Source organism: Marmota monax, unplaced genomic scaffold, assembly GCF_021218885.2.
Source record: "Marmota monax isolate L192 unplaced genomic scaffold, Marmota_monax_Labrador192_F-V1.1 WCK01_AAM20220418_F8-fsc00227, whole genome shotgun sequence".
Classification (NCBI taxonomy): Eukaryota; Metazoa; Chordata; class Mammalia; order Rodentia; family Sciuridae; genus Marmota; species Marmota monax.
The window spans coordinates 1,035,801-1,051,621 of record NW_026695208.1 but is presented as its reverse complement, the minus strand read 5'-3'; the positions used below and the strand labels follow the sequence as shown (position 1 = coordinate 1,051,621).

The following is a 15,821-nucleotide window of genomic DNA, read 5'->3' as shown; positions in this document are numbered from 1 at the left end:
CCCAGTTTTTAAAGTCAGCTTCCTCCTGAATTTTTTGCCGATTTATTTTATAGGTTCTTGCTGTAGGTCTCTGCGAATTCCTGCTACTTGTCTTCCCCACCCACTTCCAAATCAGCTTCACAAAGCATGGGTTGGATCTACCTCCTGCTCATGTATTGCCTAATACTTTCTGGCATAAACTGTTGGTTTCTAATCTTTAAGTCAAGTTAGGCTTTAAAAGTGCTCTGAAAAATATTTTGTTCCATACATCTGTAAGGTACAATTGTACCTCATCATCCATACATCTCCGACTTACTTATAGAATTCCATTCAGTTCTCTTACCAGTAGCCAGTATACTTATTTCAACTCCATATTCTGAAATTTACAGTGATGTTACCAAAAAATGCATGTGATGGGTTAAGAATTGGGAAGCAGAAGTGATAAAAAAAGATTTAAGTTAATGTAAGAATGAGATGATTAGAAGTGGCCTAATAGGGCTGATGTTCCAGCTATAAGATGTTCAGATTATTTAAGGGATAGCAAACTCAGTTGCTGGAGAAAGCAATTGTTTCTTCCAGCCAGCAAATACAAAACAGGCATCCAGGTGTGAGATCTCAGCTTTGCCAGCTAACAACTTGCCACAACTTGCTCCCATTCCAGTTTCTTATCCTGTTCACTTAAGCTCTACTGCAGCATTCATCAAACTCCATTCAGCCCTTTTCAAAGCAATACATTTTATGATTAATCACAGTTTATGAAAATATCCTACTCTCCTTATTTTCAAGACTGGCTCAAATGTGAGGGAAGATTTTATTGAGTTAGCTTATGTATTCATGTGGAAAATTTTTTATGGTCCTTTACATGTTACACTTTTTGCTAAAATTTTAAATTAAATTTAGGGCTCCGTGAGGAAGCAACATGTTGATCCTGCAGTTTCTCACCACTTCTGGCACAAACTGCATATCTTGAAGCTGTGTGTCCCCTTAGTTAAGAGGCAAAGGCATTCCCTATGTCCAGAGGTATGGTTCTGAAGCAGGTGCAGAACCCCCAAAGCTGGCAGCTGGTTGTAAGTAGACCGACTTCAGCCCATGAGCTACCTCATCAAGTGATTTAATGCCTTAAATGAAGATACCCACGTGCTACTTCATCTTCTTATCACCCTGTAACAAGTACCTCCAACATGTTTCTCTCCTTCTTTAGCTCACAGAGAGACAAGTCCACATTGAGAACACACCTCCTCTTCTCAATATGCCCTGCCCTTTGTCCCTACTAAGAGGATGGGGAATTAGCACACACTTCTGCTTTGAGGACAGTTAAGGACACAGCTCTGCTACACTGCTGCCACTCCACCTCCTGACATTGACCAGACCTGAATTGCTGGCAATTCCACCTGTTCAAAGGGCCATCTACTCTAGACACAAAAAGGCAATCTCCTTTCTTTTTCTAATTTTCATTTGTCTTCAGTTTTGTTAATGCCCACTCATGAAGCTGCATGTTTCCTCAATAAACAGATTTGTACCTCTGCAAATTTCTCAGTATCTCACCTTCGGATTTGGTTCCTCTTCTTCTTCTTCTCTTTCTTTCTTTTTTCTTTTTTTTTTTTTTTTGTAAGTGGGGTAAAAGTGAAGCTTAATACAAGTGTATATATATATATATATATATATATATATATATATATATATAAAACCTAGAAATTAAGAGCTAGCAACCTTTTATTTCTTGTAATGGGTTGTCATTTTAACCCCTTTCCTCCTGACACAGGTAAGTTAATGGCTAAGCCTGATTTTTGAAATGAAGACAAAGTTAATGCAACTCTTCTAATTCTTTGAGAGAAGGGAATACTGATTTGCATCCTCTGTAGGGAGTGCTGTTATTGAACAAATGCCAGTTTTGAAGGTAAGAAAGGCTGCAATGGCATAGAATTTTCAGAAGCTTCAGCGAGGGAAATGATGTAGCCATTCCTCTATGCATCATTGATAATCGGCCTGCAGGCTGACTGTTGTGAATGTTTACTTACTTCATAATTTATTAAAGGAAGTAACTGGAAGTTTTCTTAATTTCTTTTATCATTTTTTGCATCATTTATTCCAACATATTTTGATTTTCAGGCCACAGACTAGGGTTGTCATTGTGTGAGTTTATTGGGAATCGGATGTAGGAGGACAGATGGAAAAGCAACTTGGAGAAACTTCTATGTTCTCTACTTGATCATCCAGAAAACAGAGTGCTTAAAGTCCATATAACTTTCTGAAACAGCCTTGAATAAGGTGTTCAGCAATTTTGCATAATGTGTTCATACATTTTCAAGTATGTTAAGCATGATGTATATTTAATTGCCTTTGCTATCTGGAAAAAAATTTCAGGTGCATAATTGAGAATCTGCTAATGTAGGGGGAACACCAGGATATCCTGGATCACACATGAGTGGAACATTTGCATAAAGGCCACAACCCTTCATTCTTTTTAGTAAGATTAGAAAAGTTTATGCAAGATTAAATTATTTTTTTCTGAAAACTTTCAGTCACTGATTTGATCCTGAAATGTTATCCCTGTTGTCTCTATGGAGTTCTGTTCTTCAAATTGAGATTTCTGTTCTGTAGAAATTCCAGTAAGTTTTGTCTTCACTCCCATTACTTCATTCATTAAGACACTGAGGCTTTTTTCCCCCAGGAAGTCATAATGGGTTTGCTAAGTGCTTTGTATCAATGGCTGTTGCTTTCTTAGCAATGCTGTTGTGAAATCTCCATTCTCCTATTCCTCTTATATACTGTTGTCACTAAAAGTGTACAGTAACCTTATATTGTAAGCCTCTAATAGAAAACTAAAAAATATTTCTCTAGTGCTGAGGAGAGGTCCAAACAGGTTGGTAAATGCTGTATCAGTTATCAGCTTGAATATATAACCAAGAAAGAGACCAGTTCATGGGCAAAGTTAAATCTGAAATAGAAACTTTGTCATCCTTCTGTGACTGGAGGCCAAACTGTGTATAGGAAGGAAAAAATAAACTCTTCAGTGACTCTGGGGGAAAATAATGTGAACTTCAGTGGTTTCTAGGATGCTAAGATCTAGTGTAAAAACAAATCTTCTGTTCATGGAATTATAAAGAGAGAAAAAGAAATCCATGCAAATTTGCTGTTAAACTAGAAAAGTTAGCGAGTATTAAATTTGTGCATTGATGTATAGAAATAACATAGTGTAAATAGGGTTTGGTACTATTAAAGGTTTCAGGCAGCCACTGGTGGTCTTTTAATCTATTCCCAACCCTCACGGTTATAGCAACCCATTCTTGTGAAGTGTCACACCAGGCTCTATGAACACATCACAAATGTTGAAATAATTTTAAAAAAGGAAACACTGAGAAATAGAAGGAAGGGTATTGTTAGCTACGCATGTGATATCAGGTGAATTCTCACTTATGTAGGCCCTTGCTTTGTTCTGGATAAGAAGGCAAAAACGGATCTTTCAAGGAGTTTTGATGTAAATATGAATTGAAAAGTAAATCAGTGGTTACAGAGAATGCAATTTCAAGAGGGTGCTTTTTGTTTCTTTTATAACAGAAGGAAGAGGGGCTGGGGTTGTGGCTCAGGGGTAGAACACTTGCCTCGAACGTGCGAGGCCCTGGGCTTGATCCTTAGCACCACATAAAAATATAATAGAAGGAAGAGTAATAACATGTTTGTGCACATATAAGAATAATCCAGTACAAAGAGGAAAAGTAATGATGTAAGAAAGTGCAAGAATTTCTGGAAGAATTTCCTTGAGAGTTGACCAAGGATGGATGCATAAGTAAAGGAGCTTAGATTATAGCACACACCCCTCATCAGCCACAGAGGGGAAGCAAAGTACATGAGCACTGGTACAGCCAGAGGGCAGATGTGCAAGTTCTCTTCTGGCTCACCTTGTTCTCAGTAAAATGTGAAGGACTCATCAGCTGGAAGTATACATAAGTAAGAAGGTACAGGAAATCTGAGAAAAATTGTGTTTAGTTCTCCAGGAGAGTGGGACATTGAACAGACTACAGAAAGGGAGTATGAGTTTACTTAAGATCTTAAATTTAAAGCAAATTCTAATGCTTATTTTTCTCCATCCACGCTCAGCTACAAGGATGCAGGTGAGGACTAGGCAAAGGGTTGGATATAACCATTGAGGGGCAAATAAACTCAGGGTTGTCATTATTAAGGTTTAGGTAACACTGATGTTCTTTCTCACTGAAACCCACACTTCTAATTGGTTTCCTTGATTATTTGTCTATTTATAGATGTATTGAAAGTGTCTGGGAATACAGATGTTAGCAATATGCACTTAATACATAAACCATTTTCTTTCTGTTCTTTCAATGTTCATTCACAAAAGAATTCTTTGACTAAACTTTATTTAATATATCTGTGTCCTAATCCTCTGATATTATATACCGGAGAGTAGGCAGAAATTTAAAAGGAAAATTGCAATAATGTAAGTGGGCCAGACATATAAAGCTATTTTTCATGGTCTAATGGTTTTTAAAATAAATCTAACTCATACATATATCATTAAAAACCCATTAATATTTTATAGTCATTTTTCATTTATTCACTTAATATATATATATATATATATATATATATATATATATTCATATCTGTCGTGTACAAAACATTTTACATACTAAATAGGCACTGAGGTGAAGAGAGGAGAGAGGGCTGGGATGACAACACAGAACCTCAAGGCATTTGCAATCTAAAGGGGGAAATTCGTATTTACAACAAATTACTCAAAGCAGGAGAAAAAAGCACTACAACATCAGTTGCATGATATGTGTTCATCTAACTTACCACTGTATACCACAGTGGGCCTGAAACATAGTAAGGATTTGAGAACATTGGTGAGTCGGAAAATGCCATAGCAATATAAGCCACACTAGAGGAACATGAGGAAACATATGAATGAATTCTGCACAGGGGATCTGAGCAAGCTTAAAAGAGAAAATACTTCAGCTGGTCTTTAGCAAAAAAGTAGGAGCCCAAAAAAAATGGAAGAGAAGGACCCTCTGGTATGAAAGCCTGGACAAACATGAGCACTGCCAGTGGAAGCATAGAAGACTTCAGGACACCAGCACAGGGAAGTCTGAGGACTGAGGAGCATTTATGAAAGGTCATGCCAGATGAGCAACCCTGCAAGTGGAATGCATGGGTTGTCAGATAAAGGAGTTCTTATTGAATAAGGTCACCACCTGAGGGGCAGAATCCAAGGAAGTGCAGAATGCCAGAGCCAGAGCTCCGTTTTCACCAGGTGTTCCCTACCTGCAGCTTCCCTTTGGGTGTGATAATAACTTCCCGGGGTTAAGCCATTTTGAGATGGATTATCTTGACTCCAGCTGGAAGCATCTGGAAGCATCCTTATGGATCCATAAAACAGTGGTTGCCAAACATGTCTGCATATTGAAATTACTTGAGGATCTTCAAAAATTGCTGATGCCTGTATTCTACCCAGGAATTATGATTTATTTGTCTAGTGTGGGGTTGATAGAGCCAATTAATCTCTAAACTTCCTTTCTTCCTGGGGATTCTTGCCTAAAAAAAAAAAAAAAAAAATAGCACTGCCCAAGACTCTGAGATCCTTCAAAGTGACAGAGAATACATGTTCCCACCAGGCCTCTCTACCCCCCATAATGAAGGAGAGACTTTTACTCTTTGTAACAACATTTGAATTGCTTTCCAGCTGACCTGCTTGAATTTCTGCTTGATTGTCTCATCTGTATCACATTTCAGAAGATGTGTTAAAGAGCCTCCCCTAGTTAAAATGGTAATATGTATCTCCATAAACCAGGTGCTTTGGAGTATCAAGGGGCCAGACTGAATGGCCATTGTCCATAGAAGCTTCCTTTCTTAATTGGTAGAGTTAGTAAAAAGGAAGAAATTAAATGCCAGAGAAGGAATCGAGACTTCATTATACTGTAAACATGCTCTGCCTCCTGTGAGCCTGTGTATCCTGCTACATGATACACTGAGAAAAATAATATTTATGTAAATAATAAAGCTTTTGTGAGAATGGTACAAAATAAAACATGTGGAAGAATTTAAAATTAAAAAGTGCTCAGGAATGTAAGCTATTCAGTATAAGGGGTCCAAAAAGTTAAAAATGAAATCTAGTTCTAAACTTAATAGACACAGCAGTGCCTGCACCATGAAATAGCTTAGGCAGTTACATTTGCCACCAGATCCTCTTTCTGACCTCCCCTTCATCCTTCTTCTCACCACCCTCATAAAAAAGCAAGCTTTCTCTGTAAAGTACCTTTAAGACTCATCCTTGCCCCAAATAATTTTCAACCTGTTTGCCACACTCTGCACCCTGTCATTTAGAAATCCTAGGCTGCCACTAATCGGCAGGAAGTTTATTTTGTTGTATTTTTTTCTCCTAGGTTTTTAGAAGCACTCCATTTCCTCCCTAAGAGTATACCTCTGGGTACCACAATGATCCATCATTCCCCACTTGAATTATAATGTCTATCGAAAGAAGAATCTCTTGGGAGTCTTGAGTGCTAAGTGAGGAATGATTTTCAGAGAGATGTGTGGGAAATGGTTTCAATATTTGGCAGTTCCTAAAGGCAAGATGATTTGAGATGTTGGCTTTTATAAAAAAAAAAAATACTTGATCAGCTCATTATGCTATTCTCTTATTTCTGAAAATATCTTGTCCTATGAATATTATAGTTGGCAGGTGCACCAAAGTAGGTATTTTATAAGCCAAAGCATTATGATTTTTAGCATATTTCATTCATTTGTCCATGTATGTCACATAAAACACATAAATGCATATATTCACCAGGAAATAATCTTTCTCTTACAGATATCTCCATTAGATTATACAATTCTGAAACTAAAGACATAGACAATGCCCCAAGAATCGAAACAGCTGACAATACTGCAAAAATGTACAAAGTGTCAACCATGAGACGAATATTTGATTTGGCAAAACTTCGAACAAAAAGATCAGCATTTTTCCCAACTGGGGTTAATGTCTGTCCACAGGAATCCATGAAACAGATTTTAGCCAGTCTTCAAGCTTATTATAGATTGAGAGGTAAGGAAAAAGCTGAAACCTGTTTAGGCTTTTTTTCTTTCTTCATCTCTTTTATTTCATTCATCTGTAGGTTGTCTTTACCCAAAGCTTCCTGAGACTCTCATTTAGCCACAAGAGGAAAAAAAAAAGCAGCCCACTAATCTGATACTAATGAATAGTAAACATCCAAAACTATGGTGGGTATCATCTCTTGTGATTTAAAACAATGTCCTGTGCAACTTGAGATCATAATGGCACTTGACAAGTCATAGAGAGCCTTGATATACAGATTTTACCTCTTTGTTTTACTTTTGCTGAAGCCAATATTGAATTTTAATATTGTTCGTATGAAGTGAAAAGTACAGAATGATTGCAACACCAGATATCTGAGCAAGTTGAATTATGACTTAAGATTTCATTTTTCAAAAGCAACATTTCAATCCAGATCTCTCCTCTCCTCTCCTCTCCTCTCCTCTCCTCTCCTCTCCTCTCTCTCCCCCCCTCCCTCCCTCCCCTTAACAAGCCTGCTATTGATTGCAAATCCAGGAAAAAAAAAAAACTTCTAATTTTTGGAAACCTGGAGGCAGGTTGGAGTGTGGAGGGGAAACAGTTAATTAAGAGTGACTGCCAAGACATAATGCAGGGTATGACCAGCTCCCAGCAGAGGCACAGTGCAGCTTCTACCCCATGACAGCTTAACAGGATTCTTCCTGCATTCCCACAAGTCATTAAGGGGTTAAATCCCATCACAGCCATCCGTGACTAGTTTTTTTTTAATTTATTTATTTGTATACCATAGATGAAAAAAGAAAGTCCCAGAGCTGCTTCTTTAAAATAAAAAATGTTTTTTCTCTAGCTGCTATTCACTTCTCTGGGTAGCCACAAATAACACAAAGGACCTATCTCTGTGAAGCCTAAGTTCAACTCATCTTATACATGGAAATTAAGGAGATTATATTACAGATTTCCCACCCTAATCACTCTAGATGCTTGAACCTATTCCAAAATACAGAGCCTTCTTGCTCTACTTAAAGCCCATTCAGTAGAGCAAGCTGGCTCAATTCTAGCCTATGATATGTTGTGTATTTTGACGACTGAAAACTTACATCATTATACTAACATCCAAAAAGGTCTTAGAAGTCTACATCTACAGGAGGGAGATTTGTGTGTGTGGTACTGGGGATTGAATTCAGGAGTTCTCTACCAGTGAGATTTATTACATTCCCAGACCTTCTTTTTTTTTTTTTTTTTAATTTTGAGACAGGGTCTCACTAAGTTGCTGAGACTGACCTCAAATATGCAATTCTCCTGCCTTAGTCTCCTGATATACTGGGATTACAAGTGAATCCTACCACATCTGGCTGTCTGTATCTATAAAACATGCACAGGGTTAAATTAATCTGAGGAGTTCTTATTGTATTTTGGAGGCATACTCAACTAAGAATTTCAAAAAAAAAATCAAGCCTTATAATTCCTCATGTGTCTCATTTTATGTGGAATTAAAAAGATTTGTTTTCTGATAGAAACCACATCCATAGAAAATTGAAAAGTACTGGGTTATAGTCAGGAGAACTCCAGTTGTAGGAAAGAAGTACTCTATATAAATATTCTGAGGTCCTGGCATAGCATCTTACCAAAGCGGTTTTTCAATAAATACTTCTTGATGATACAGAAGGCAAATATCCCATTCATTGAAAATGCAAAAAGAAAAGACAGAGAGAGAGAAATACATAAATTATTCATTTTGAATGTGCCTATATATTGACAGATAATGACACTGGTAATTTATATAGTATTCACAAATTGAAGCATAAACATACAAATATATAGTTTTTTATCACAGTGAACATGAACACTATTGCTAACTATTTTCTTGTAACTTGTAACTCTTTACAACACTCACAAACAGGATTCACTGCAAGTATTTGAAGAATAGACTATTTATTGCTGCAACCTAATTTTTAGTCCTGAATTTTTATTCTTATCTCTATTCTTGATTAGGTTTGCCTCTTTCATTCTTGTTTCCCTGGATGAAACAAACCACTGTTTTTCTCCCCACAGCAATGACAGTCCATTATCTTTATAGCTGTCCCTGGGTGACATTAAATTTTACTATTCATCAGCGTGGATTTCTTAAGTCTAACAAATTGGTTCACAAAGAAACAAGAAATAAGACCTAGCTACAGTGTTCCTTTGATGGAGTAACCCACTTACCGATCTCATCACCGCTTTTATAAAATTATCTGTTGACATCTTTCAAACTCAGGGGAGAAAGCTCGCTATTCCTAAATCAAATGGAATATTGAGCTATTTCTTTTCCCAATGCTTAAAGCAACACAAGGGAAAATGCTCTGAGCTCACGCTCATCCCAAAGCACAAGTAAAAAAGGGAAGTTTGTTTCTGGCCCTCTCCAGGCTGAGCTCTGTGCTCTTCCCCATCCAAGCATCCAAGCTCCCTGCTTTATAGTTGTGTCCCCTCTGACCCCCACCACACTCACTCCAGGCTTTCCCTGTCTTTCCTATCTCCACTCTCCCTGCATTCCAATATCAAAAGCTAGATTTTTCTTCCTCGGTGACATGTAACCTAGAGTGGATGAAAGATGGGAAGGATCTTTCTACACCAAGCATTGTCCACAGATCAGCAGCAGCTGAGAACTTGTTAGAAATGTAGATTCTCATATCCCACTCCACACCTACTGTCATAGTCTGCATTTTAATAAGATCCCTGGGTCATCTGTTTACACCTCAAAGTTCTGTAGAGGCACTGATCTGGAAAACATCTAGAGACGTTTCAGATGAGATCTGAAGAAGTAAATTGGCATGATCAGGGGCACAGTTGGCAGAAGAACATGGGTAGGACCCAACATCCTGATTCCCATTCCAGTGTGTGTTCCCAATGAATGTGTACCCAGCCCCATTCGATGTTTAACAAATAGAAGCATAAGCATACAAATCACAGTAAACATGAACACTACTACTAACTATTCACAATTGGGAAGAATTAGATGAGACTAATGGTGTGAAAACGCTTTTTTAGTCCTAAATTTTTCACACCATTGGTCTCATATTCTTCTTCCCAGTTGTGAATAACCATCTGCAGGGCTGAACTTCCCATTATAGATAGCCATACTGGCCTCCAGAGCCTGTGTTTCCTGGGGTGCTGCCTACACATTAAAGAGCAGAGAGATAGGGCCTCTGTGGTCATATTTCAGGCCTAGGCCAAGACTGGGGATCACAGATCAACTCTAGTCAAGGGTCAACATACCATGCAGGCAGTGATAGTTTTTTTCATATATCATTGTATCTCTGGCACTTAGATGGGTTTTGACCTAAACTAGCAGGTATACTGGGGGAAAAAATGGAAGGGCAAAATAGAGTCCCCAGAAAGAGTATGGAGTATGTAGGAGAGAAGGGTAGTGAAGGCAGTTGACTTGCTCAAGCTGAACAAATAACTCTCAGAGTTTGGATAAATCTGAAAAAAAAAATGCAAGTCTTGTTTCTCTCATGACTGGCATGTAGACCCTTGAGTAGAAATGAAGGCTCAAGAACCATGTGATGGCTGGTACTGAAAAAGACATTGAAACTGATCCCTGATCCTTGCCTGACAAGAGAGAGGTCATAATCACAAAAAGTGGGTTCTCCCGGGGGAAGCTACTTTTTTGCTCCCATGAATGTTGATCCTGCCATTTGGGAAACTAGATGGCACATTTGAGTTGGTAGGACTGCACCCTCTAGGGGAATTACTAATTAAAAAAATAGTTACCTTAAAGGTTCTTATCTGGTTTCTATTGGTAAATGACTTCAGCTTCTACTGATCTGGAATTCCCTTTGCCTTTTAAAACAGAAAGCTTGGGAAAATCCAGACATAGAATAAGTTGGGAGGAAGGAGATAAAGCAATAAAAGCAAGAGTCTCCAAACTGTCCTCTTACCTTGCTCCTCCCCACCACCCCTTTCCTCAGCACAGCAGTCAACTAGTCTTAGTTAGAAAGTCAGATGATGTCAGCCTCTGCCCCAAAGGTTTCAACTGCTTCCCATCCTCCAGAGGTAAAAATCCACTTATACAATTGCTTTTATAATAGGAGACTTCTGTATTGATTACTAACTTAACTCCTCAAAACAATTTAACATTTTATTCCCCTTTGTACATTTTTCAGTTGATCCCCTTGCAAAGTTTTTCATCATAAGTTTAAATAACTAGAAATGTTGTAACTTTCGATATTTAAAATAAAACAAGAACTGGCTGGGCTTGGTGGTGGATGCCTGTAATCCAGGTGGCTCAGGAGGCTGAGGCAGGATGATAGTGAGTTCAAAGTCAGCCTCAGCAATGGTGAGACACTAAGCAACTCAGTGAGACAAAAATACAAAATAGGGCTGGGGGCGGTGGGGCTCAGTAGTTGAGTGCCCCTAAGTTCAATCCTTGGTCCAAAATAAATAAATAAATACAACAAGAACTGGATCATTCTTACATATCCAGTGGAATCTACTACATCCACTGAATACTCTTATTGAACCATCGAATTCTTTCAACAAATACATAAACAAACTCTTCTTAAGAGAAGGAAATGTTACATGGTCCCCTTTTCACCACATTTCTATTTTACCACCCCCCTAACAGTCTTATTTCAATGTAACTTATGTTATGCTTTAAAATGTTATTGATTGCTCCAAATACTTCTCTGTAAAAAAAAAGGAAAAAGTATAAACATTGAAATTACATATTTTTATTTCCCCTGAATCTAGGGTTTATGTCTAAAATAAAATTTTCTGGATTCAGCTGCATTTCTAGTAATCTTTAACATGTAACTGGTTAAAAAAAAAATATAAAAATTAGACAAATTTCTTTATAATTTTATTTACAGATGGATGTAGGGTGAGATAAAGGTTTTGTAGTTGTTTATGTTTATAAATACAAAAGTATAAATGCCAAATTACAAAGCTTTGGAAGGATCCAGTATAAATGACAGTTCTGTAGCTTAAGCTACCTTAGTGTCTATCTCTAGATTGATGATGTTGCTTTGGTTTTCTATTAGTCATTATTTATATTGTGCCTTTTAAGATTAGATGGAGTTTAGCATAAATTTTATTCCTATTATATTACTTAATTTCACTTAAGTGCTAAGAAAACTTGCTCACATAAATAAATAGAGGGGAACAAAGTTTTATTATAATATCATTATTTCTTTAATTCCTTTGGCATTATATATCAATAATACATCATGATCTGTCATCATTATTCTTAATGATCTATCCAGCTGTCAACTCCCTTAGGACTCCTAATTTGTTGAAAGCAAAGAATCAGAAATCACCTGAGTGGTCAAAATGTGTCATTCTGTATCTAAGTTCACTCCTTTTCTCAGTTTCAGTGCCATTATTTAAAACCATACATTCCTATGGTAACCTAGAGGTACTGAACCCTGATAAGAGTAGGAAAGGATGAATGAGAGGGAGGATTGTGACCAAAAGGGAACTGAAAAAAAAAGAGAGATATGTCCTTTTAGGAAAGCATGCACAGGGAACATGAGGCATGGAAATTGACTCTTTTTTAAACTTCCATTTGTCTGTTCATCCCTTGGAAAGACTTCTAGTATAGCCAGGGTAACTACCTCAGTTTGGAGACAACTGGTTTCCAAGGCCCTATACAATCTGTAACCCCCTTTCCATATCTTCATCCAGTCCTCATCCTCCATTATTCTGTGATGCTCTAGCCACACTGACAGACCAGCTCTGCAGAATGGTGACAGCACTGAGCCTGGGTTGGGGGAGTGCTTTCTCTTCCAAATGCTCAAAAGTCACCTTTATAGTGAGGTCTTCCTCATCCACCCTATTTGACATTGCAGCCTTACTTGCATTTGCACATGCATGCTTGTGCATGTGCACGCACACACAGGCACACGCTACATTCCTTATATTCTTTTTTCTCCCATAGCACATAGAAAGGGTCTAACAAATATTTTGTTAAATGAATTAATTTCTATGGGCTATAAATTAGTGTGTCAATATAAACCATAAAAGAATTTTCCATATCATGAGATTATGCTTTGGGGGAAGGGTTTTCTTCTTTAAATGTGGCCATTTTCCACCCCCTAATGGCTCTGTGTTGCAGTGTGTCAGGAAGTGGTGTGGGAAGCATACAGGATCTTCCTGGATCGCATCCCTGACACTGAGGAGTACCAGGACTGGGTTAGCATCTGCCAGCAGGAGACCTTCTGCCTCTTTGACATTGGGAAAAACTTCAGCAACTCACAGGAGCACCTGGATCTTCTTCAGCAGGTAAACCTAACCACTTTGTGGGTATCTAGAACTCTGCCCCTTGCCCTGCAACCCTGGATCCTTTTGAATTGGTTTCCACAGCACAAGCAGCAGTGGGAAAATTCTTGGAGGTATCTGATAAGACCAATAGGAATTTTATTCCTGCAAAATAATGTTGTACAGGCAGGTTGAAGTGTAGATGAAGGGAGAAAAGAATGAAAATAGACTTTAGCTCTTTAGTTGGCATTATCTCCTGGTAAAATTACTTTTTATCTTCTTTGCAGAGAATAAAACAGAGAAGCTTCCCTGAGAGGTAAGTACCCAAAATAGAGTTCAGCATGCTCCTGACTTTCAAAAGATCATATAATGGAGTGACACTAAGCTATTGTACCTTTATGATTTTTATATCAGCCACCAAGATCTGTGTAGGTTATTCTGACAATTTATGCCTACATTGTACTGAAGATAAATTAGTATATAAAAGGGAAATTGTTGAACCTTATAGATTGAGATAGATATTTGTGTAGGAATTCATCACTATCTGATAAACATCATGAATATTTTCATTTATAAGATATAGAGCAATTAAAAGTATTTATAAAATATAGAGCAATTAAAATAGTTTGATTTTTAGAATTTATAGTAAACTATTGGTTACATCAGGAAAATATTTAATACAGAGAGCAACCTGAATTTTGAACACTCACTTGGTATTCTGTAAAGTGTTAGTATTTCTCAAACTAAATTACTGAAGCACTGAGCTCTATCCTCAACAAGAACTGAATATCAAATAAGAAAATTGAAATGAAAAAAAAAAAGAAAAAGAAAGCACATTATATAAAATGATTAAAGAAGAGAGGTGTTATTGCCACAATCTAAACTCAAAAATTACATACCGTTTATAACATTTAGAAATCTAAATCTGAAGGTAACACTATAAGAGAAACACAAATTGGGCAATATGAATTAATAGAAATTCTTTATATTATGTTTCACATTTGTTGCTTTGTTTCTATTCTCTTTGCCACATACCTGATTCAGAATCTTACTAATTTACTCTGTGAACATCAAATCTTATCTCCCTAAGTTATGTCCCTTCCTCCAACACCTTCTCCTCTTTAACTGCTGCTAGATTGATAAATCTGGAATGTTCCTTTTTTCATGTTGAGCCCTGTTCAATGGCATTCAAAAGATTCTCACACCTGCCCCTTGCCCTTCTGAATATCCCACTCCCCATCTTCTCCACACACGTCTGTGCACAGGAGGCTTTTGGTTAGACCAGCCAGGGGGAGGAAGAAACCAGAGGGAGAGAAGAGAATGAGGTCATGAATTTAGCAGCAGGGCACATGCATGCCTGTACATGCACCTGCCAAGTCTCTGAGGGCTCTTGAACTCCTTCAACTTCAGCTCAGTTCTGGTCAGGCAGGTCTTTCCACAGAGCCTTCTCTTTGTCTGGTTCCTGGTATCCTCTCACCCCTCCTGGCCTTGGGAAGGTTTAAGCATCCCATAGTTGCTAGCCCCAGGGTATCACACTGTCTCTTATGGATGCTGTATATTTTTTCCACAATAATCCTTAGTGAGTTGTTTCCTCCCAGGCCTTTCACTGCAGCATAGGTCAAACTAATTAATTAAGAACTTTCACCTCTGACCTTTGCAACTTAACTCACATTACCTGTGATTACACTGCAGTCCCCAAGTCACTTCCTCACTGCACACATCATGGGCTGTTTATCTGGGCTGTGACCCCAGACCTTTCCCTGTTGCTTAGAAGAACCCTCCTTCTTCACTCCACCTATGCAAAACCTACTCTCTTTCAATTCCAGGTAGACCCCCAACCTCCCTATGATACCTGAACAGCCTACCTGAGCCTGCAGCTGTATCTCCCTGTGCTGGACTTTGTACTCTGTGCTTAAATTTTCACTTAACATTTCCTTGCTTCATCACATTTTCCTGTGAGAGTAAAAACTCCTTAAGGGGAGGAAACATTTTACACTTCTATGTGCAAAGTTCTCACATAGGTTGCTAATCGGTTATATCTGGTGAGCCACTCTTTTACAGATTTTGGTAAGTTATTGGAAGGGAAATATATGACTTAAGAAAGTCTTAGTACTAGAATCTGAACTTTATTTGCAAGACAGAGAGATTGACTCCTCTGATTTAAATATAAAATGATAACTTACTGACTCCTTTATTTTCAAAAAAAAAAAAAAAAATGAAAGCAAAGCAGAGACTACCCATGAGAAAAAAAAATCAACAGAATATACCAAGTCTGGATAAAGAAACATTAAAAATTATAAGAAAAATTAGCCCAAGGCAGAAAGAGAAAGAAACAGAATCCCTCCATCCATTCCTACGCCTGCCAACATTGCTGGAGAGGAGCAAAAGACAAACACTTTATATTAGTGGCAGTCACCAGGTAGGAAAAAAGAGAGAAAAAAGAAAAGGGATAAATTTCTCTTTTATTTCAAACCTTTCCAAGAAGAAAAAAGAGAAATTTTTCTCATCCGACTAGCCCATAAATCTGCCACTTCAGATGACTTTGAAATAAAAGCCA

At 37.7% G+C, this 15,821-nt stretch overlaps 1 protein-coding gene across 2 annotated transcripts in view; it reads left to right on the top strand.

Annotated features, from left to right (window-relative positions):
* The window catches only part of Impg1 (interphotoreceptor matrix proteoglycan 1), a 137,598-nt gene that overhangs the window by 12,775 nt on the left and 109,002 nt on the right, over positions 1 to 15,821 (top strand). The window contains exons 2-4 of one of the 2 annotated variants that reach the window (XM_046430441.2): positions 6,806 to 7,039; positions 13,122 to 13,288; positions 13,552 to 13,580. In XM_046430441.2, coding sequence (XP_046286397.1) covers positions 6,806 to 7,039; positions 13,122 to 13,288; positions 13,552 to 13,580 — 430 coding nt within the window. The remainder of the gene's footprint in view (positions 1 to 6,805; positions 7,040 to 13,121; positions 13,289 to 13,551; positions 13,581 to 15,821) is intronic. The other variant, XM_046430442.2, reaches the window with a different exon arrangement.